Raw genomic sequence first — 24,108 nt, forward strand, 5'->3', positions numbered from 1 at the left:
TGGATGTAACCATGCAAACAAACTTTGAGTGAATCTTCACTCTCAGTCTCCCATTGGCCGTCCAGTTTGCGGCTCTGGGCACAACAGATTATGTCTACAGCGGTGGAAAGACAATACATTTATTGAGTACGCTGGCGAGGTTTACTTAATCAGCCCACTGGACACAGGCAAGAGGTAAGGATGAGGTGGTTTGGTGATGTGCAGAAGAGGGCTGGTGGATGTATTGACATAGGGTGCTGAAGAGAGGACTTTTATTGTGAAAGTACCTCTTCCTTTGCTGAGCCCGGAAGTAACTGCTTCTCGTTCTCATTCGCCGGAAGTGCACCGGAGTTGGTCGCAGTTCTAAATAAAAATGCTACCTTTGTAGTGTTCGGGTGACACCGGGACATTAACGGTGAATTTAGTCATATCTGAAATGCCTACTGGTGCTCACACCTGCCTTCCCCGTCGCTTTAATGTGGTGAGCGCGGATGAAGTCGCCAAGTTGTGCTACGAGCGTTTCAGTCAGCTTCCCCGCAGAGGGAAGCCTGAGCCGGGCAGAGAGTGGACCCTGCTGGCCGCTGTGCTCCAGATCACCCGCGGAGCTGACTCTCATTCAGGTTGTTCGGCAGGATGGACCAGTCCACTGTTCTGAAACCCCAGTTTCATTCATTTTTTTCCCCATTTCTACCAAACGTCACTGCTAAAAAGACATTTAAAGTTTTCTGAAGATGGGGAAAAAAGGCTTTAAATTGTTCTAAATTATGTCCATAAAGTATATTTCAGCGGACCTGTAGACACTGATATGAAAATGCGTAAAACAATGAGGAATAGTGATGTGATATTTTTCTTTTTCCATCACAGTTGCTATGGAGGTTGTTTCTCTGGGAACTGGGACCAAATGTATTGGACAGACTGCCATGAGTCCCACAGGTGTGTGCAGATGGAAGTTTTGTGTCTCAGATGCTGAAGGTGTCGATTGTGCCAGCCAAATTTTGTTTTCCTTTTTAATTCAGGTGATGTACTTAACGACAGCCACGCAGAGGTCATTGCCAGGAGGGGATGTATTAGGTGTGTGTATGCACCCACCTGTGTCACTGCAGGCTGTTTGACTGTGCTGATTGCTTTATGTATATGTATGTGTTTTTATTTGTAGGTACCTGATCCAGGAGCTGCACGGGGCTGTGAGCGGTCGGGGCAGCTCTGTGTTTTGTGCAGCAGATGAGCGAGGAAAGTGGAAGCTTCGGCCCGGAGTTTCCTTCCTTCTTTTTACCAGCCACACTCCCTGTGAGTGTCAGCACACAGGACAGCGACAATAACGAGTACAGTTACACACAGCAGATAGTAGATGGAAAGAAATCAAACCAGATCTGTGTTGCTCACACAGAGAGTGGCTAGGTTATCAGCTGTAGTTACTGTGAGTTAATGTGAGGTAGTTTGGTAACTCACCCAGTTTAGATTTATTCTGTTTTTTGATTATATAACCCATTCTAGCAGAGTGTAATGAAGGTCTTTATAAATGATAACATGTAATAACCCCTGTTTGTGCCAGAGTGCAAACAAATAGCCTTAAAAGTCTTTCAGCTCTTGAGCTTTGATGCAAAGTTGATGTGGCAACAGTTAAATATTCACCACTGATAACATTTAATATCTGCTTATTAAGCAGTAAACCTAAATATTAGTCAGCAGCGGCATTGTTAGCCGATAAATAATAAAGATGCATTTCTGATAAGGATTGTTAATGTTTAACTCTCCAACCTCTTTATGGTCAAATTAATTCCATGAGATGATGAATAATTGAGGACTTGACATGATTATTTTTGTTTGTGAAGGAAGTCAGTCCAGCCTTTTCATGCAGAGAACAGTGGTCATTTGTGATAAAGCACATTGCGCTATAACTGAGACTGGCACAGTTCTGTGGGAACAAAGAGAAAAAGTAATTCTCAAATCACCGTTGCTCACCTGCTTAATCATCTCTGATTTACACAAAACTTTTATGGTCCAAAGTTTGGACATGTGTAATGATTGCTGTGAAATTTCAGCTTTATATATCAAAAACTTCACAATATATATATAGTTTTTAAACTGCGGCACTATATACATATAAACAGTATTAACAGAAAAAAAGTACAAATATACAATCTGGTGTAAGAAGAAAAAAGCAAATATGTAAATAAATAGTGTCTTTTCTATATACAGTTCGGTTTATTGCACATAGAATTCAGTATAGCACAGTGGTTTATAGAGGAAAATGGGAAAAACGTTGCAGCAAAATGTTGAGAAAGCACCGAGTTTTTTAAATGGACTGACAATGAGGTGGAGTTGTTGCTGCGAGTAACACAAAAGTACAAAGTTGCAAAAGCGAGTGAGAATTAAAGAATTTGAAGAAAAGCTATCTGGAGCACGTACAAACTGATATTAATCTTTAATAGGGCTGTCAAAATTGAGAGCAAACAAAACAACTGCTGTATAATGCCCTCTGCTATCTTTGTTTAATTGGTCACATGACTGCATCATATGACTAACATGTGTCATTGTTTTAGAAAGTCTCAGTTTTCGCTGTCCACACTGCGACACGTAAGCACCATTTTCAAATTACGCGTTTTCGAGAGTGTTTTCAAAACGCTGCGTTTTCCATGAGCGAGAACGCCGTCTCAGTGTGGACGCGAGGCCAAAACGGAGAGAAAATGATGCATTTTCAAACGAAAACGCATTAGTGTGGACGTAGCCTTAAACTGTAGTATTTGTTATTAGCTGTGAGGCGTTTGCAGACGCTTTCTTTTTTTTTGTCTTTCAGAATATATGTATTCTACCTTTAACCATACCTTTATCTATCTTGGCTTTAATCATGCAGAAGTGTGCCCTCATGCCATTTGCTTGTCCGATCTGAAACCAGGTGGCGACGCCTCCATCATCCCCATGACTGACAGCCAGCCTCAGCCCTGCCCTCCTGTCACATCAGTAAAGGGCCATGAACAGACTGATGGAGGAGGAGACCTGAAAAGGAAAGCAGAGGAATCCAGCGAGGAGCGAATCTCTAAGCAGCCTCATCTGGAGGAGACGGCAGAAAGAAAGGAAGAGGACAGAGGAGACACAGAACAGTGTGGATCGCTGAACTTTAACAAAACATCGGAAACACCCTCACAAACCAGCAGCTCTGCAGTCTTGGCTCAAACTGTTGGTACTGGCCTGCATCATCAGGTCTCAGACATTCACAGAACAGGGGCCAAGTGTGTACCGGGTGGTCCAGCTGACCCTCTGCAGCCTGGGGTGGGGTATCACAGTCCGGGCGTTCTCCGGGTAAAGCCCGGCAGAGGAGAGCCAACTCTCTCCCTCTCCTGCAGTGACAAGATGGCCCGCTGGGGGGTGCTGGGCTTCCAGGGTGCACTGCTGTCCCATTACCTACAGGAGGCTCTGTACTTCAGCACCGTGGTGGTGGGAAAGTGTCCATATGACCAAGAAGTCATGCAGAGAGCTTTGGTTACAAGGTAATGCTGAACCGCCTGCTTATTTCACATATATATCCTTAAATATACATTTTTATTAGTCGTGCACTGTGAAAACTTCACCTTAAACTTGTGGATCACAGATACAGAGCCAGTAATCACTCTTACAACTCGTGATGATAATAAACACCAAATAGAGATATTGAAGATTTATGAAACAGTTCCAGTTATGGAAAAAAAATAGTCATGACCAGCATGTCAAGGATCCTCCTTGATGTAAAACAACGTTAGGTTCAATTAGAGAGCTAAATGCAGCAGATATTAATGAAAGTGAAACGAGTGCAATGACTTCGCAGTTCAGTTTGATTTCTGCCAGAAAAACTACCTGTTTGCAAACAGTTGCCTTCCAATTAACGAAGAGACATCCTCTCCACCAACTCCTGAGGAAAAAAACCTGCTAAATTGTGAACTTAATTCATCAGCTACACTATTTTGCCAACTATCTAAATCATTGAATTCAGGTGTTCTAGTCACTACAGACCTCCATGTGGCCTTCAGATTAGCTCAAGAACAGAGCGCTTCATGGAATGGGTATCTATGGTGGAGCAGCTGCATCCAAGCCTTACATCACCAAGTGCAATGCAAAGCATCGGATGCAGTGCTGTAAAGCATGACGCCGCTGGACTCTAGAACAATGTTGCATGTTCATGCTACCCTGTCTGTAAATGCGACAGATAAGTCTGGGTTTGGCGGTTGCCAGGACAACGGTACCTGTCTGACTGAATTGTGCCAAGTGTAAAGTTTGGTGGAGGGCAGCGGTTATGGTGTGGAGTTGTTCTGGAGGAATTGGGCTCGGCCCCTGAATGCCTCAGCACACCAAGACTGTTCCTGTTTGGGGATGGCCTCTTCCTTCTCCAACATGGCTGCGCACCAGTGCACAAAGCAAGGCGCATAGAGACATGGATGAGCTAGTTTGGTGTGGAAGAACTTGACTGGCCTGCACATAGGGGTGGGCGATAGAAACGATATAAATTTGGCCAACGATAGAGATTTTGACTATATCGCGATAGCGCATGTTGATGATGTCATCAAGCTGCGCCTGTTTTGGTCGAAAGCATCGCAGCGGCTAAAACCATTATCATCTGCAAATTATGCCGGGCGACAGTAATAGCAAAGAGGCGAAGCACTTTTGAAATATGGGGAAAGCCAAAAACTGTGCTTCCTCCACTTCCGTAACATTGATTCATTAATGTTGAATTCTCTCGCAGCTGCTATATTCCCATGTTGTTGCAGTATATTAATGTCTAACCTCGTATTGTGGATGAATAATCTCAGTTGTTCTCCTGACTGAAGTTTGGCCCGTGTATAGCATCCTGCCATGCGATTGCATTTGTCCCTAACCACCAGAACATTTATCGAGTGGAAAAAAAGTTCATCCTCCAGCTTCACTGTGCTAATGTTATGCTAACATAGCTGTGTCGCTAGCAATTAGAGCAGGGCGATATGGCCAAAAATATTTATCACGATATATATTTGAAAATTTGCGATAACGATATAACTGACGATATAATTGATGCGAGACAAAATACAACTCCACAACATTACTAGCGCAAAAAGACAACCTTCCATTTATTTTCACTTAAACAAGAAGCTGGTTTTTATGTGCATTAAAGCTATATAAAAATTTAACAGTGCAAATGCAAATTCCTTGCTTGAAAGTTTAACCAAAAGGCATTTCCAGTAGAAATGGGCTGACATATCCTGAGCATAACCATGCATAACATCCACTGAAGTTAAAAAGAGGTGCTTTGCAACATTAAACTGGAGTGCAGTACGTATTTTTCGGACCATAAGGTGCACGGGATTATAAGGCACATTAAGCGAAACAAAGCAGTCAGATAAATCAAACTTTATTAAACTCATTCTTCTTGCTTCCTCCACTTCTGTACCATTGATTCATTAATGCTGTATTCTATCACAGCTGCTCTATTCCCATGTTGTTGCAGTATATTAATGACTAACCTCACATTGTGGATGGATTATCTCAGTTGTTCTCCTGACTGAAGTTTGGTCCGTTTACAGCATCCTGCCATGCGATTGCATTTGTCTCTAACTATCAGGAACCTTCACGTTAACTTTTATAAGTGGAAAAGTGTTAGTGTTCATCCTCCAGCTTCACTGTTTATGTTATGCTAACATAGCTGTGTCGCTAGCGATCACGTAGCACATCATTATATACCAGCTAGCCCAACTTCAGTAACCCTACAAACGTCACTGCTGTTTAGTTTCCTGTCTTCATTTATTTTGGAAGTGATAGCAGAGCTGTACGTTTGAATTTTTTCAGAAATCTCTCAGTCAGAACATGCTATATCATGCTTAGGTAACTAGCGAAACTAGCGAGCTAACTTCCGCTAGTTTCCTGCTAACTTCTAACTCCGTTAAGTGTAATAAATTCTGTTTTCATGGATGCCTGGAAGTTAAACTTCATAGTTACACCTGGTAAAGCAGTAATGCTGATTGTTTTATTAAAGATGAAAGAATTTAGACAGTTTTTAACTCTCAGTGATGCTGCAGTGTTCGTTTGCCCTGAAGGATAAGGAGTTTAGGACCCAGATTACTCCCAGATTTAAGAGCATCTTAGTCCGACAAACACGGCAATAACGACGGCCCGCTTGCATGTTCTGCAAAAAAATGTGCTTTGTCGTGTATCTGAGGTACAAACACCAAACCAGTTCCACATCACTGAAGTTGCACCATTTTTACAAACCAATTCTGGTTCAATTCTGGTTGTTTCACTCAACAATCGGCCATGTGCGTATGAAAACAAAGGCACTGCGCATGCGCGTTTTACTCATATTCTATCACGATATTTCATTTTCCTATCGTTGCCTAACATTATACCGGTATTACCGTGAACGGTATAATATGGCCCAGCCCTACTAGCAATCACGTAGCACATTATATACCAGGTAGTCCAACTTCAGTAACCCTGCAAACGTCACTGCTGTTTAGTTTTCTGTCTTCATTTATGCTGGAAGTGGTAGCAGAGCTGTACGTTTTAATTAGTTTCAAAAATCTCTGTCAGAACATGGTATGAAATGTTTAGGTGTAAACTAGCGAGCTAACTTCCTGTTAACTTCTAACTCCGTTAAATTTAATAAATTCTGTTTTCATGGATGCATGGATGTTAAACTTAATTGTTACACCCGATAAAGCAGCAACGCTGATGATTTAATTAAAGATGAAAGAATTTAGACCGTTTTTAACTCTTAGTGTTCGTTTGACTTTGGGACCTGAAATGGACGGAGTTTTGGACCCAGATTACTCCGCGAAGCTCCTCACTACGGCAGCCGTAATGCTCTGACAATCCATCAAGCAGTAGGGCTTACCAAAATTGTACTAAAACATTTTTTAACAGATTTCTGCACGCCAAAATCGGTTCGAGGTCAGTAAGCACAACCAGAATTCATACATAAGGCACACTCTCGATTTTTGAGAAAATTAAAGGATTTTAAGTGTGCCTTATAGTGTGGAAAATACGTTATACAGAAGAAAATAATATATCGCGATATATATCATTACCGCACATGCTTCAAATTATATCGTGATATGAATTTTAGGCCATATCGCCCAGCCCTACCTGCACAGAATCCTGACCTTAGCCTGACAGAACCCCTTTGGAACTAATTAGAGTGGAGACCGTGAGCGAAGCCTTGTTGTTTTAAGCAGAAGAGACAAGCTGTTCATCCTTTTGTCTCCTGGGAGACGAGCCTTAGAGAAGATTGGATCAAAGAGTTCACATTTGGAAATTCCCACCGAGTCACAGAGGAATCAACTGTTGACTGTTGACTTACAGTTGCTTTGATATTTTTTTTGCGTTTTTCTCATTTTGTCGTGTTTGATTATAAATTGAAGAGGATTTGGATTTCTGTTGTTTTCCTGCTAGATTAAAGCTTCCAAAGAATTCCACTGATGTCCTGCAGATGATAACTTTGAGCAGATTTGGATTTCCCCTGTATTCCTCGGGGATTATTTATGTCAACACAAAACAGAGATAAGTGCATCGTCTCACCTGGATGTGCTCAGTATTTGGTCAATCTCTCTCAAAATCAAACAAAACAAGCACTAGCTTAGAGAAGGTTATTGGATAAGTATGATTCAAGAGATTTTTTTGGCTCTAGTTCGCTCCTGCTAAATTGCTTTGGTAAAACATCCTGCATTCAAAAAGTCTAAAATGTGGACACTTCCTTTTTAACTTTGTGTGAAACCTCAAAGGTAAAAATCTGCATTTAATTAGAACGTCAGTCAGTGGGTTCTTACATGTTACTTTAACCTTAAAAATTAACAGATCCTTGGGGCTTAATTTTCCAAGCTCAGTTACCAAGTACACAGATTTAGAGGAGAGCTGCTGGTAATGGGTGTGGCTGACGAGGAAGCGGGCTTAGCCACCCTGGCAAGCACGCCTTCAGGATCAGCATCCGGAGGGCTGAGTACCAGTTTGAGCTGGGTGAGTCTCCTCCCTGGCTCCATCTAAGCTGTGTTTGCCTACTGGGTAATGCTCATGGGATTCAGAGATTAGGACTTTTAAACAGAGCCAGTTCCAGACCTTCCTGTATTTGGGATTCCTGGTCAAAAATTCCCATTAACACACTCCTACATTCCCAGAAATGTTGAAGCTGGTATCATATTAAGCCCCATGGATTAAGAATGGGATGTCACCCAAGTTCATATGCATGTGAAAGCAGACGAGCAAATAAGACAGCATAGTGTTCCTTTTGCAGTGTGTATGTTGGATAGGCACCAACTGGTACTGGTTTAAAAACCACTTCCTTGAGCCATATAACCAGGATATCTTTCCTTTATCTGCCTTCTGACAACCTAACATCTGTAATCGGGCTAAGTGGTTACATCAAGGTAGCTGTCAGTGGGTGTGATTATCACTTATTCACACAGACAATGAACTCTTTCACCCATGAAGATAATGCATTTTGACGCCTCAGCGTGCAACAATAAAGAACTGCTTTGATATCACTTTAATCATGTGGGAATTTTCTAGCTGCTAAATTCTGTGGAATTTAGTGGAATACCTGCAGCACTGCAGGTGTTAGTCAGTGAATAGTCTTCATCAAATCAGACCACACTCAATTAAATGCAGTGCTTCTGTGCTGTCAGGTGTGCCTGTGTATCAGACCTCCCTGCCGGTTTCGCCGTACGTCCACCCGAGCTGCTCCAGGCCACGTTGGAGTTTCCTTTCAGCCAAGCCCAAACTGAGCTCCAGCACCAGGCCGGCCAGGGCCGCATCTCCCCCTGCGGGGCAGGTAGGACTGTCCACATGAAGTTAAAAGAATTGTGAATGAGAAGAAATGTTTTGAATGAATACTCATTTCCTGTCTGTTTACAGCTTTCACATTCAGAGCTTTCAGAAAAATTCTGCAAATTATTTATAAGTGCCAACAAACTAGATGTCAACACTTGACATCAACCATCCACTATCCCTAATATAGTCATCTCAAAGAAGCCACACCCACCTGCAGCTTAGACCTTCTGTTTGTGAGGATCACCCAATCAGGAAATTTGGCTTAAAGACAGGAGGAAGGGAACTAAAACAGTTTGCTTCAGAGGAACTGAGCATGAGATAAGAAAGGATTTCAGATCAAGAGTATCTGCTAGACTCAGGTTGTCTGCCTCGCTGCAGGCCTCTCTCAGTTTGGGTCCAGTTTGCAGCTGTCTCTTTCTGTTAATGGTATCAGTTTTTTAATGATAGTCCCTGATTGCTTGTATTGTCTTTTATGTTCTTTTTAATAATAATAATAATATTGTATACTTTATTTATCCCCGTGGGAAAATTCCTCTCTGCATTTAACCCATTCACTCAGTGAAGCAGTTTTTATGGTTTCAATTAAAGTTTTAATTGTGTTTAAACTGCTCCAGCACTGAGCTGCAGTCTGCAATCTCGGTGTGTGTCTGAGGTTTGCTCCCTGTGTTTCAGCCATCAGCTGGTGTAACGTAACAGAGCAGCCACTAGATGTCACCGCTAATGGCTACAAACACGGAGTCACCAAGAAGGCCCTGGGAACAGCAAAAGCCAGGTAGAACCAATCCACTGTCATCATACAGGAGCGCCATGTGAGTTTGCTGTGTTCTCAAACATCCCGGCGTGCTTCTCTGATTTCAGGTCTGTTCTGTGCAAATCAGAGCTTTTTCATTCCTTCTTGTCTTTGGTGTCGGCCACCGATCCCTCGGCTCTCCCCGACTCTCTCAGGTAACAAACAATTGGCTCTTTCAGAAACTCACTGCAGCTTTTGAAAACGCTCCAACGAGAGCTGCAATATTTGAAGAACAGTGCAGCTTCTCTCAGTTCGTGCAACTCTCATTCACATAAAACTACGTGCACCAATCAATAAGGAAATGTTCACATCACTGTGAAATGTTCATTACTGGAAATCATGTTATGCAATCGAACTGCTAAGCTCATATTAAACAGGTGGGGTTGGTTTGAATCCCTCAGTCTTAGGTTTCCAGCCTGCTGTGGGTTAAAAATGTTGCGTTTGCACTTTTTCAGACTTGTGTGCTATGCTGCTGCTGATTGGCTTCATGTTTACCGATCACTTTATGAAGTTATCAGGTGATTTTTAAAAAAAAAAAAATTTTGTATTAAGACTTCATAAAGCAGTGACCTTCAGCTTGCACCGGAGCAAGTTTGTAATTGAGTCTGAAGTGATTGAGCTCAGAGTTAGCACCTTCTCCAAGTCTAAGGCCATGTGGATCTCACATGCACCAGGTTAGGTGGAGAAGGGTGCTATGTTCTGTTCCTTACCTCACTTTTGGCCATGAGTTCTGGGTAGCGGCTGAACTTCTGCAGGTTTCGGGCTGGTGTAGGGAACGCCTTTGTTCTGCTCTCATTTTGTTACCTGTTAAACTATGGATAAAACCACCACCGTGGTTCAATCATGCCAGGCTGTTGCCAAATAAAGAAATGTCCAAGGCTGCTGCGGTTTCATGTTGCACTCGACAGGAATCTGTAAGGTTTTTTTTATGTGAAAATTGCTCCTTGCAGTTGAATCCCTGGCTGTGTACTTATATTAAGTCTGTCACACGGCTACTTTGTTTGCATCATCTTTGTTTTTGGAGATCCTGTCACATAGTGTGCTGTGCTACATTAATGTGGAAGACTGGGTTCAGGATGACAGTAGGTCTCCTGAAAATGAATCTGAGAAAATGAAACTCTGATGACTAACAATGGAGGACAAAGGTCCTTGTGTTTGTCAGAAAACCTGATACGGCCCACACACAACAGACATATTGTAAACACTCACACTCAGCTCAGCACAATGACAGGACTTAATGACAAAGGTACGTCTGAGGAGGAGAAACAGCAGACGAAGGAGGAAGTTGCAGCTGAGGGAAATCAATCGTTAATCTGCCTTTTGAGAGCCAGTCCTGGTCACTTTATCTACAAGATGCTCTTCTTTACTACAGTGGCTCAAGTAACCACGGTGACCAGCAGGTATTTGAACAATCTGTTTCTCCTATCTAACACACAGTAATCCACTTTCTCCCTTTGAATGATGTATCTTGAATCTTTATTACAGAACTTAAGCTTCAGCTCATTTTACGTGCTAACAGGTTGTAGCAGCAATCTCGCACGAACAGAGTTTCAGCCAATGGTTTTTTTTTGTACTTCTGTAGTGGTTTAAAAGTAACTTAGAGTAATAAAAGTCCAAGCTTTTTGCTTCTTGCTTTACATCGAGGATTTTCTTTTCTTACATGTGTCCAGGAAAGCAGAGCTGCAGACCTATTGGGACTACAAGCAGGCCTCCCAGTCGTACCAGCAGGCCTGGCAGCAGCTGCGCAGTCAGGCATTCCCTCTGTGGCCGCGCAGTGACAGAAACCTCCTCCTCTTCCACTGAAAACTCACTCTCGACAGGCTTGATGACAAAGCGGCTTTGTTGTATGAGAAACTCAGAGGTCAAAGGTCGCCCAAGGTTTGACTTTGTGAAACTCGGATTTCAAACATGCTGCAGAGAACAGAAAGGATTGCAGCACCCTTTTAATAAAAGGACAAGCTTGGCTTCTTTAATTTGCGCTGTCTTTTTGCTCTCTTCCTGTGTGTGTGTTGGCTCAGCTGGTCTGCAGTGCAGGTTTGCCTCAGCAGGATGCTCTGCGCTGTCACGCTGTTTGAAACTGTTGGTAATGCAGCACACACGATGGCTTATTTTCACAGTGCATGTTGTGGCTCCAGCTGCCTGGTGTTCTTAAAAACGCACAGCCATTTATACCTGCACAGGAAAACACAGCCTCCAGTCTCACTCCTAGTTTGAATGCGTCCTGCATTAAAAACATGAAGATGCCCCAGAAGTCCCAGACTATGTCAAAATTTGGAATCAAAGGAATTGCTTTAGTTGGTTTATCAGGTTGAACTTGCAAACTCTGGGAAAAGCTTTCTAATTTCATCGTAAGGAAACGACCAGCAGTTACTTTCTGGCAGTGGTTTGAACCCTGCAAAAACGTTTTCGCACCAGTTTGTTAACTCGGCCTGTGTAGGACACATTGTTGTGAAGAAAAAGGTAAAGCTGCACATTTCTGCACAAACAGTTAGGTCGTTCATTCAGGACCACGGTGCAGGGACAGAGGATCAGTTCAGTTGGTGATGTGGCTCAGCTGATTCCTGCTATTTCCTCTCTGCTAATGACAAACAGCACATGGCGGCTTATGTCCAGGATGCCTTCAATTCTCTCATTCTCATTCTTCAGCAACTTTGAGCTGTTTTCCTCACCTCCATCGTAGAGATGTAGAGAACTGGGCTGCAGACATCTGCTTACATCAGGGCAAAAAGTGCAAGCTTGCCTGTAGCTCAGGGAAAAAATAACCACAGGTCGTGGCATATGGCTGCCTCTCCCTGCACCTGGTTTCTTCCTGGTAAAAGGGAGTTTTTCCTTCCCACTGTCACCAAGTGCTTGCTCATAGAAAGCTGTGTGTTTTCTCTGTATTATTATAGAGTCTTTACCTTAAGATATAAAGCACCTCATTGTGTTTTGTGTGCTATATTAATAAAATTGAATTAAATTCTATATATTTTTTTAAATATATGGATAGTTGCATAAATAAACCTGAGGTTAATGCAAGTTTTCAGTTGGATTTTTTTTCCTTGGCATGAGGGGATTCATTGTAGTTCTTTTCCATTAGAGAGAAAGCTGATGTTTCCAGAACTGCACAATTCAATAATCAGATGAATAAAAGCACTACATGCCAAGGGAAAACAATATCAATTAGATTTTAGATTCAAGAGAATCTTTAACAGCTTCATAATTTTAGTCTGTGAGCGTTGGACTAATACAGAAAAAGCAGAGTTTTATATTTGAAGTATTGATTCAGCCCAGGAGGTCTGATTAAACAGACCTTACAAGAAAACTGAACCAGGGGCAAACACTCACTTCTTTAGACGCACCTTGACCCCCTTTGCCTTCAGAGGTGCCTTAATTCTGTGTGGCATTAATTCGACAAGGTGCTGGAAACATTTCCTGAAGAAAACATCCAACAGTCACTTGAATCACGCATTCTGATGCCCAGTTTAAACTTCAACGGGTCATCTTGACCCTAAATACACAGTTTCTGCCACGTGAGTGGCTGATTAAGCCAGTAAATGTATTTTGCAGTATTTAGACTTTAAAGGGTCCGTGGCCATGGCCGACTTCGATATCACCGAACTCGAAGAACATATGAATATCTGTCACAGATAATGTGGCACACAGTATTTGCCAAATATTAGGATAATTTATTTCTAAACTCTGACTCAGTAGATTAATGATCACTTCTGTGTATCTATGTGAATCTATTCCACTGTGACGTTTCCCAGTTGGAGCTTCGACTTCCAGAGATGCTCCAAAGGATTTCAAGAGAATAACTCATGTTATCAGCAAAGACTATGGATTTATTAGAAAGACCAGGGGCTCACAAAATGTCCAATCTGGCCAAAAGAATAATGAAAAAAGAAAAGAATACAGGGATTTTACCCATTGTTAAACTTCCTCCAGGACATTGTGGGAAGATGAGGGAAATAAATGAGGTGATGCATTTTAAGAGCAACAGTATTTAAAACTGTCCCCTTAAAAACAAGTGAGCTTGAACTCCACTGTAAAGGCGTCGGATTGAAAACGTCATGCTTTTCCAGTAGATTAAGTCTGAAAGGTGAGGGCTAATGAAGTTAATCTATGTTGATGCATTATAAGACATAAAGTATAAAAAAAAACTACGAAATGTCAGCTTTTACTGCATGGAGCATTTTTGTTTTACATCTTTTTACAAGCCTGTCAACACGATCAGTGCTCATCATTAAATCTCTAGGTTTTTATTAAAGTGGACGATTCTGCCTTTAATTGTGCGCCTCTTCCTCGGACCCCCTTACATGATCATGTAGTGTTTATGTGTATGATGCATCAAAAGTAGGGACACAGCTGTGAAACTCTACAGTGCAACCACCAAGTCAAAGACCACACCGTAAATTTTACATTAGTTTTTATTGGTCAGGTCTTCCAGCTACCTTCCCTTTATCAGATATCTAAAATGTATTTATGTCTTTAAGATATGTTTTATATTCATACAACACTGATGAAATAAGAATTACCAATGCATATTACACAACATCAGACAGTGTTTACGATCCTGAACCAGCTTTGTGGAGCGCAGACATGAAAACTGCAACGAGGTCAAATGATGGGTGGAAACCAGCACCAGAAACTACAGCTGCAACTAAAAGTTCAGCCTCAGAGTTATCCATAGACGTTCTGCAATGGACGGACAGGCGTAACTTTCAGGTGTGCAAAATGAAGCCAGTGCGAGTCTTAAACCTGCCAGCAGGAGGCATCTCCTCCGGCCATAAGTCTGTGTGTATGAGGTCTATAGAAACATCATCCTTTGGCTCCACTGGTCTTTGAATTTGTTAAACTTTTTAAATACAAGTTTATTGTCTCAGTTACAAGCTTGAAGTCATATTGAATGCAACGTGAGAGCTGAGAGATCAAAAGGCTGTGAATGCTTTGCAGCCAAAGACCCAAACAACACTTTACTTGAAGTTAATGACAAAGCACGGCGCGTTATTTCTAAACGCAGGTTTCGCTCCAGCCATGTTTGCAAGCCTAAATAAAGCTAAAAATAGAGTGGGACCTCCGTGTTTATTAACCCGATAGTTCTCCCGTTGTTTTAAAATTCATATTTAAATCTCATGACACATTCAGAAAAGATTCTGATGAAATGTAAGTTTTTCAATCACTTTATGGTGATTTTTTTTGTCACATTTTTCAGTTTTTTAATGCTGTTTTTTATCCGTGCCCCTATAAATATAGTTTTACTTTCTTAATTACTTTTATTTAAGTAAAGATCTGAATACATCCTTCAGCCCTGGTTTTAAGTGTGTTTTCTGAGTAGCCAAGAAGTTTCCGTTTTAATGGCGATTTCATCCTTTCGGCTCTTTCCTGTCCATTTTTTGAGCTCCCTAAAGTGAAACAGTGCAATGCACTGAAGTGTAAATCCCAGTTATCACAGCTCATTAATAACACAAAAGACACAGCAGGACTCGCGCAAAACAATTTAATTACAGATCTGTGAATATTCAATTCCCAGTCACATTTCATGAGGAATGAGGTTTCCCAGGAATAAAAATCGCAAATAAATAGCGAGCTCTTTATTATTGTGGTTAATGAGCCCATAATTAAATGTTAAACAGGATTTAAACATAAACGTTCACACGAGTTTAATACAATTCAAATAGCTTTACTTTTTAATTAAATATCACACAAGGACTCGACTGCACCCCAAGACACAGGTAGCAAAAATAAAACACTGAATGCTAAAATTTAAATATTGGATTAGAAAAAGAAAAAAGAGAGAAGTTCACCCACAGCTGTGAACTGCAGTCACCTCCCGGCCGCTCATGCGTGCGCACGCTGGCTAAGACGGTCATCCATGTTGCACGGTGACAGACCAGCACATGTGCAAATCTGAGTGTGCAGTGACAACAAAGTTGGCAGGAACATGAAACTCTCAGTGCTAAATATACACTGCATAGCTGAGTTGCTCACACTGCGGTTATATACGTTTGACTTGTACCATTACATCATTTATATTTAGCTAAACTCATTCACAGGTTATTATGAATCAGGGGGAATCAGAAGACTGTTGGAATATTTTATTAGTGCTGTCAGTGTAATATTCATAGAATAACTCCGACTGAACATTTCAGAACTTAATGGGTTTGAACAGAAATGTTACATTTTTAAAAGTTCAGTGAATTAATAATAATAAATAACGAGGCTTCGGTTGTTTGTGTCTCTAAATTCAGGAAATATTCATTAAGGTTTTATTAATTATAAGGTTGTTTTGTCATTAATTGTATTTTGTTTATATGTTAATTTTTTTCCTGACGGTATTTTAAAACTTCAAGTAAAGTGTTGGATTTTTTGAAGCAGTTCAATGAATTCGTGTTTATCCAGCACAACATCCTGTGCAGAGAGACTACCGTCGGGCTGGGGCGGACTCGGTAACATCCGAGGAGTGGCGCCGGCTAACATTCAGCTGCCGTCATTCACGTGCTTATCATCAACCTTCAAGCCTATCCTGGGCCTTCTACAGAGTATCTTTTGACTTGTGGTGAACATTTCATACATGATATGATGAGCAATACAAAGAATGCGGGTAAGTATTCTAGTCACAGGATTACTGCGTCTCTTTCTCACTTCCACTGAACATAAATATCTGTGACAACAAATAAAATGGAGCATGACTGTGTCACATAATGATTGGTTTGTGCATGTGTGTGTGTGTGTTTTTTTTATTAACAGTGCCAGGATGATGAATGGTATCTGAAGTGGCTTTAATGTACATGACTGTTATTCAGATTCACAGCTGTGTTAAAGATAATTCTCTCAGTAACTGGCCTTGAGATGGAGATCATGACAAAGTTAAGCGTTTTTTTGTTTGTTTGTTTGGTTTTTTTTTACATCATCCAAGCCTCTGGGGAAAAAAAGTTTGTTTATTGTAGCATACTCGCATCATAAATTAGCAGTTTTAAGTATCAAAAACTGATCAGAAATGAGAGTGCCAAATGTGTAGGTGTGTTACCTGTGTAACACATGTAAAGGCCAATTTCTGAAGCACTATGCACCAGTATATGTTAAGCCCTAATGTGTCGGTGTGTTTGGGGTTTTGTGTGTGTGTGTGTGCAAGCGTGTGAGAGAGAAACTAGTAATCAGTTATGCATTAACCCTGTGCTGTATAAAAGGCCTTGTAACCAAAGGTGTTTTCTCCGCTGTAGGCCACGTACAGAAAGCCGTCCTCGTCCTTCTCCTTGTCATACAGCTGGCCCATCGTCAGACTGAAACACAGTAAAAACCGAACTCGTTAGATGATGCACAAAACAGAGTCAGTCATATCTAAAGGCTTTACCTAAAGACAGATTCGACACCATTGTATTACTGTGCCGAGTGTTTTCGCCACCTTCATCTTTTTGTTTTGAGAGGTCATGAGTGTGAGCTTCTGAATGACATGTTGGAAGACGGCTATCGGATATCCTGGTTTCTGACTCTAATCATGACCATAATTATTAAATTAACTTCATGTTTTACTCAGTATCACTTCAAACTACTTTGAGTTAGCCCATTAAGTAGTCAGGAACGTGAAGTCGCAGAGCAAAGAACCTCAGGAGTCGCCCCCTGCTGGCAATTAAAACAAATGCATATTGTGGAACAGATTCACTTTTAGGCCAACACCGTATAAAAAAAGGCCTGGGCAACAAACACATTACACCTACAGAAGCTCCTCGGCCATGGAAACCCGTATCATTAAGCTCCTGGTGCACAGTTAATGTGCTGATGCCACAGGACTGAAATTCATTGAGACTGAAAACCAGATTCAGAAGCTGAGCCTGAGGTGTGGCCCAATACTAGCCCAATATGTACATCCTTTATATACAGTGCAAAGATATATCAAAATCCTTCTTGAAGCAACTCTCACCACTCTATAGTGACCTTGGTAATTTCACCCAGCAGTTTTTTGGGCAGCTCCACCCTTTGAATGGAGGAACAGATATAAAAGTAATTTGAAACTGTAATCTAAGTACCAGGATTTAACTGCATGTACTGAGCTTTTGTAGACACAAGTTAATATGTGATGTTAACTTGTCCGTGGTTTTGGGCGTGTGACAATCATTCTAGCAAATGTTCCTCCTCAGGGTTCATAGACCCACTGCCCACCCAAAAGGGCAAACCTGCTATGGGCTAGCCTAGTTTAACCCTCAAGGCCCAGATCGTGGTTTTCTGTGGGTAACCAATAATGGGTTTGCCTGCAGAAAACCTGCACTTTTCACTCTGTTCAAAGTTAAACTGCAAAAGCAGAACTGCAGACCGTGTGCCTTCAAAGTAAAAGTTAGCTGCAGCGTTTACTTTAAAGGTGGGAACTGCGTCGATTTTACAACTACAACAACTAGTAATTACAGAGAATTACCTGGGACGTCTGCCAACCAGCCTAGCATTACACGTTTCCCTAGCAACCAGTGGTTATGTCATGTCAAATATGACAAAGACTTGAGCAATGTTAAGCCCTACTGTGTCGGTGTGTCTAAATTCATTAGACTCACTGTCAAATCTGATAAAAACTACAGGCCGTCTGTATAATACCTTCAATGGGAACGTGAGGTTGAGGAGCTCAGCGATTACAGCCAGATGCATGTTTTTGCAACATGAACATGAACATTCCTCACAACAGCTGATTTACGTGTGGAATAAATTCCTCATAAAAAATTATTCTAAAATCACACGCAGCTGATGAGCTGCAAAACAGGAAATCATATATTTATTAGGGGTCAGCACTGAAATAGATCCACTTCAGTGATTGTACATCAAACTCCAGGAGCATTTCACACCAACACTGGCCCAGAATACATTAAATTCCTTAATAAATGTTTCTGATTTACTGGTTGTAAAACCAGGTCCTGGTGTAGCTTCGCAGCCTCACGTCAGCACTCACTGTGACACAAATACTCAACAACAACACGCTGTTGTAGGCGGTTCACAAAGAAAGAAAGGACACTTGGTAAGAAATACATCCCTTTGAGCCAGACTGAAGCCAGACCATCTACTCTTTCTTACATTTGGTATTTTGTATTTAATGCATTGTTTATTTTATTTGCAAATGTTTGAGTTTTAAAAATAAAAAAGAGCCGCTAGTGGTTCTTCCTTCTGGTTCCATTCATCAAGTTTTATTTTATCAAAAATAAAACTTGATCAAAGCTGTGGACTATAGGAGCTGTGCTGCTGAAACATCTTTGGCATCCTCTTGCTAAACAACTACTTGGAGCAACCACATCAGTAGAGACGATGCCAAAAACGTTGTACCAGAGCCAGTCTTTTTTGTGGAACTGGTTCTAGATTTGGCTCCAGAATTATTGCTTTGTTAGTGAAGAGGTGGCATACGTGCTGTGGCTAGACTTTAATAAGGAGAGCAGTACCAGCGTGCTACAAAGCACTCAGAAGCAGATTCCTTTGATAAACCGCCTCTCTCTGATCCCATCCCGTCACCCCCCCACCAGTCAGAGCAGATGGCTGCACCTACTTTAGCCTGTTTCTGATGGAGACTTCTTCCTGTTAACAGGGAGTTTGTCCTCCCCACTTTTGTCAAGTGCTTCCTGATAGGGGGCCTTGTGATTGCTGGGGTTTCTTTCTAATAATGCAGGGTCTTAACCTCACAATATGAAGCACAATGAAGTGACTTTTGTTAGAAATTGGTGCTATATAAGGAAAAACCGGATTTAACTGAATAAACTACGAATAGATGAGAGACTTTCACGCTGCCTTATGAAAGAAAGTACAGGAGCATAAAGAGCATAAAACAGCTTCTTCCCATCGACCATCAGGCTACTCAACACCCACACCTAGAAAACTGCTGATCCCTGTGCAATATCTACCTTAAGTGCAAAGCACTATAGTAAGAATAATATATGGTGGAGAGTGATGTGTCATGATTTATAAGATGAATCATCATGAACACAATTCAATGACCACTAACAATTATGGTGGGCAATAACACTTCCACGTTAAGTTGCGCTGATGAACTGAATTATTTAACATTAGCTTCACCACTACGTGAGCTACCTGGATATTCTTTGCCTCTCTGAAAGGACTGTGACAGCGAGCTCTGTCTGTTTGGGTCAATTTGAGGAATTTACATACACATTACCTCCTCTCTTCATTTCTTGTGCTTTTTCATGGTCTTTTATGGTTGATGGTGTAGCCACAGAAGAGAATTTTCTTCGAATACATACAGTATCACTGTTTTTAGTATTTACAGCTGTTTAGTGCCGGTAGGACATGTGACCCAAGGGCAACTAAACACAGGACAGCAAAGTGTCCAAAGAGGAGCAGTGTTTACACAGACATGTCTTCTTTCTGGTGAATGGGAGCAACGCACAGAACTTAGAGGAGAGAAACAAAGTATCGATGCTATCGCACCAGTATCGCTACAATACCAATACCAGCGCTGGTATCGATACTACCCTAACCCTAACCCACCCTTGACGCCCCCACCCCTTCTATAATATTCACCTACCTCTATTATTTCCATCTATTCCACTGTTTACCCATACCATTGATAAAGCTGCTAACATTAGGATTAACCCCTATGTACTTGGTGTTTTTAATTATGATAATATATTACTCTTTTATTCTTGTTCATGTTTGTCTGTATACACCAAGTTCAGCTGTGCTTCCAGTTTCTTTGTTTACTTAACCTTACAACAACCATGAAGCTTATTTCATCTTAAAACTGGTGAAAGTTTTGATCGAGGTGAAAGTGTAGCTTCAGACTCAAATGGAGCTGGATAAGAAATACTTCTACATACGATCCTGCTCATCAGTTACACAAGATGAATGGTTAAACACATTTTAGGTAACACACAGTGTGCACATTACAGCTTTGATAACGTCAGGCTGTTGATCCAGGATAAAATGTGGCTAACAGATTTTAAACATATTTATTTTTATATATTTATTGCAGAAATTTTGCTGTAACTATGTAATGAATTCTGATGATATGGCCAAAAACACAGAGACCACTAAACTCAAATCAGTTAATTCTTGATTCCCAGGATTCCTCATTCATCTGAGTGAGGAGAACAGATGCTAAAAAAATCAACGTAACTCACATTTCTTTCTTAAGCTACAACTACAGAGTACAATTCATGCAATTCAAAGTAAATATTAACAATATACAGCATAAATATTTATTTCAACGGTATTGTTTAACTCAAGAAAAGTTCAAATCATCTAACACATTTACATTCAATAAAATTATTGAGAAGAATGTGTTGGCACAAGATTTTTTGGTCTCTGTGGTGCACACTCATGAGTTTGACCTTTAAATTTACTGACTTGCTGCAGAACGCAGCGCACTCTCACCTGGACTGGGGGACCGTTTTGTCAACGAAGAGGAAGATGGCTTTCTCTGAAGGCAGCTGGATGCGTTTCCTGATGATCCACATGAACTGGGCCACTGTGATGTCAGAGGGCACCAGGTACTTCCTCTTATCTATGTCCACTATCTGAGAGCCAGAAACCTTCTCCACTATCACCTGGAGTGCACACATTAACAGACAAATGCATTCTTACACACTGTGGTCATGCTGTGTGTGGGCCACAAATCTCCCAGTACTGTAGCAAACACCTGCACTCCCTATCTGAAAGCTTCTGGCTGACTGTTAAGCTTAGCCTTACAATAATGTCTGTGAGTGAAGTAAGAACATATGTCACCAGTAAGCCCTCAGCACCAAGGTACTTGTAAGGTTTTATGGTGTGCCACAATCCATGGCTGATAGTCCTTCTTCTATCCATGCATGTTTTTATTGCATTTGCAATTTTCACTGGCTGAATGCAACACCAAACCATCACAGAGCCATAACTGTGGCCCATCCCAGCTGCCATAGTGCGAGAGGTAGAGTGTGCCCAGGCTGTCACTGCGTCTGTGACGCACAACATCATTAAAGGATTCAGACAAAGGAGGGAAAATCCCACTGCACAAGGGACAAGGCTGAAAACTAATTTTAAATTTTGATCTCTGGGGTCCTCATGTTCTACTGCATTAGAGACAGACATGACTCTCTATAGTAATCACTGCATGGGCTTAGGAATACATTAGTAAACCATGGTCAATGGAAAAAATAGAAAAACTGAACAGACCTAGGCACTCTGCTGGGGCCTAACTTAATTAAGACAGACTGAGGAGAAATGGAAAGTTGTCCTGTGGTCATTTTCTGCCCGGATAGGCAGAAGAAAATGGATGGTGGTCTGGTCAATCAGAATCTCAAATTCTTTATGGAAACCATGAATGTTGCATCCTCCAGGCTAAAGATGAGAAGGACCATCCTTCTTGCTACGCGCCTACAATTCTGCTTATTTAAACAATGTCAGAGGACTGCACATTTACCCAATCCTGATGTGAATTTAGCAGGTTTTGGGTAACTGCCCTCCCCCACAACTCACCGGTACTCTGTCAGGATATTTGTTGCGTATTTTGGCTGACTCCACACATCGGTGCTCTGAAGGATAGACAGGAAACAAACAGGAAGTCAGAGATTAAAGGGCTGAGCGAGGCCTCTTGGGATTCCTCTGGCCTTTCAAGCCAAGCCTAGTCAGATATATCGGCTCAAATTCACATTCAAGCACAGCATTAAGGTTGACTGCAGCTTACGCAGACAGAGCGGCGGATGCCTTCTAACATCAACTCACAGTGTGATCATGTGTGTTAAAGTGGACACTTAAAGGCATTACTGTCACAGATCAGTAGTAAGTCACATCAGCTGCTTTTATTAAGTGATTATTATATCAGGAGGAGGAAAGAGCATCTATTGGAGGAAAGACTGCATGCAGCAGGGAAAAAAATGAACAGAGGTCAGGGAGGATGAGGTGATGGGTGAGAAGATGCGGTGGCTTCATTTAGGTGCACACTTTCATTAGCCCAGTTAAGAGGCCTACTTTTGCAAGTGTTTCTTTAAAAAGGAACCTCGAGGTTATCTGAAGAGAGTATGGAGACAGAGGCTGAGGAGCAAAGCCGTTCCAGCTATCTAAATTTGGAGAGAACTTTACACCAAATTCTGGCACATTATTAATAAACATAATAACACTTACACTGTTTGTGTTAGGTGTTACCAGCTCTGAATCACTGAGGAAGTTCTCTTCAGTACCCATTTAAGTTGTAAGGCCTAGTTAAATAGACCCTGGAGGGGGTTACCCAGCAGCATGAACCAACACAAAAAGTTGTAGCCCTACTGCATACAGCCGAATTTGCCACAACAATCCCTGACAGCCCTTAATCATGTTATTACCACAGGGTTTTAAGTAGTGATTACATATAGGCAAAGCAACATTAAATTGTGGGATTTTTAAATGCATTTTGGTTAAGAACATGCATGCAGTGGAAAAACACATTTCAGGGTAGGATTGTTTTGATGCATCAGGGATATTGAAAGGTGAGCCGGATTTTGACAGCGGTCATCACACTTACAAGAATAATGTTAGCATTAGTTGCTAGCCATGCAGCATCAGCCATCATGGATTTATATGCTGAGGCAAGCAATACATTTCTACACCTATATGGGATGAGATGGCAACAATGGATGCGGAGAGAAAGACACAGAACGGAGGGTGCGTGACATGACAAGATCTCTCGTTTCATAACAATCCAAACCCCTTTACCGAGGGAATGGTCCTCTTTAAACATCCATTTCATCTTTGCTGGATCCCCGCACTGACGCGTGACGGCAGGGTCGAAAGGCGGGCTTCTGAATCTGCGGATAATGTCCAAAAATCCAGACAAAAGCGGTCAAAACAAAACGTCAACAACCCCGCTGAGCCAGGAGCTTTCAGCTGTCCGTCTATCAGGGAGGTGACGTCACTGTCTGACACAGGGGAGGTGCTGATGGTTTTGGTGCTGCCTTCAAGTGCTCCCGGTCCAGCGACGAATGGCAGGGTGTCAACCATAAGGTCCGGGGGCCATCTTCGGCCGGGCAAAGAGTGTAATCAGGCACATTGGGGGGCTTTGGAAAATGTGAAAGATGACAAATATTGGACTTTTAACTGTATTTTCATACCTTTTACAGCTTTTCCCACCTCATAGCCATTCATAACAAAGTAATTAAGTAACAAATAAGCAATTAAATGATGCTCTACTAGAGCAATTTATTGATTTGCAAAAAGTCCACAGACAAAAAATAAAATAAAATAAAATAAAAAATTAACAACTAAAACTTTCTGTTATATAATTACAGAACAGTCTGGGCAATGAGATAGCAGAATTGCTTCTCTAATTTTACACATGTATTTTATTTTACAATATAAGCCCAGAATCATTAAGGCTGGTGTTACTTTTTCACTAACTACAGTAGAAAAACGTTATCATGTAGAAAAACCGATTTGGACTGTAAATGTGCAGTTAAACCTCTGGTCAATGACAATAAGCAGAGTTTCACTCATCTGGCCCACTTAAGATCAAAGTGGTCTGCATGTGGGCCACAATGTAAAATGAATTTGACATCGGTGTTAATGCATAATGAACCCATCCAACCATCCATATAATAATAATAATAATAATAATAATAATAATAATAATAAACACAAAATTATCTTTAATGATGATTTATTTT

General features: G+C 41.3%; 2 protein-coding genes across 3 annotated transcripts; one reads left to right on the forward strand and one right to left on the reverse strand.

Annotated features, from left to right (window-relative positions):
* The first annotated feature begins 325 nt into the window (after nt 1–325).
* Nucleotides 326–12,447, forward strand: adat1 (adenosine deaminase tRNA specific 1). Of its 2 annotated transcripts, XM_063480483.1 has the most exons (9): nt 326–599; nt 844–912; nt 996–1,050; nt 1,136–1,266; nt 2,876–3,467; nt 8,598–8,743; nt 9,415–9,514; nt 9,601–9,687; nt 11,203–12,447. In XM_063480483.1, the coding sequence occupies exons 1-9, from the start codon at nt 416–418 to the stop codon at nt 11,333–11,335; spliced, it is 1,497 nt and encodes a 498-aa protein (XP_063336553.1). In that variant the 5' UTR covers nt 326–415; the 3' UTR covers nt 11,336–12,447. The 2 variants fall into 2 exon arrangements, with proteins under 2 accessions (XP_063336553.1, XP_063336554.1); XM_063480484.1 differs by lacking the exon at nt 996–1,050 and having other exon boundaries at nt 490–599.
* A 3,147-nt stretch (nt 12,448–15,594) lies between these two features.
* On the reverse strand, nt 15,595–23,377 carry gabarapl2 (GABA(A) receptor-associated protein like 2). Its single transcript, XM_063477642.1, has 4 exons — nt 23,162–23,377; nt 21,950–22,005; nt 20,870–21,042; nt 15,595–16,794 (listed from the first exon to the last, which is right to left on the reverse strand). The coding sequence occupies exons 1-4, from the start codon at nt 23,193–23,195 to the stop codon at nt 16,680–16,682; spliced, it is 378 nt and encodes a 125-aa protein (XP_063333712.1). The 5' UTR covers nt 23,196–23,377; the 3' UTR covers nt 15,595–16,679.
* Between the last annotated feature and the right edge of the window lie 731 nt (nt 23,378–24,108).

Source organism: Pelmatolapia mariae, linkage group LG7 (assembly GCF_036321145.2).
Source record: "Pelmatolapia mariae isolate MD_Pm_ZW linkage group LG7, Pm_UMD_F_2, whole genome shotgun sequence".
In the NCBI taxonomy this organism is placed as follows: Eukaryota; Metazoa; Chordata; class Actinopteri; order Cichliformes; family Cichlidae; genus Pelmatolapia; species Pelmatolapia mariae.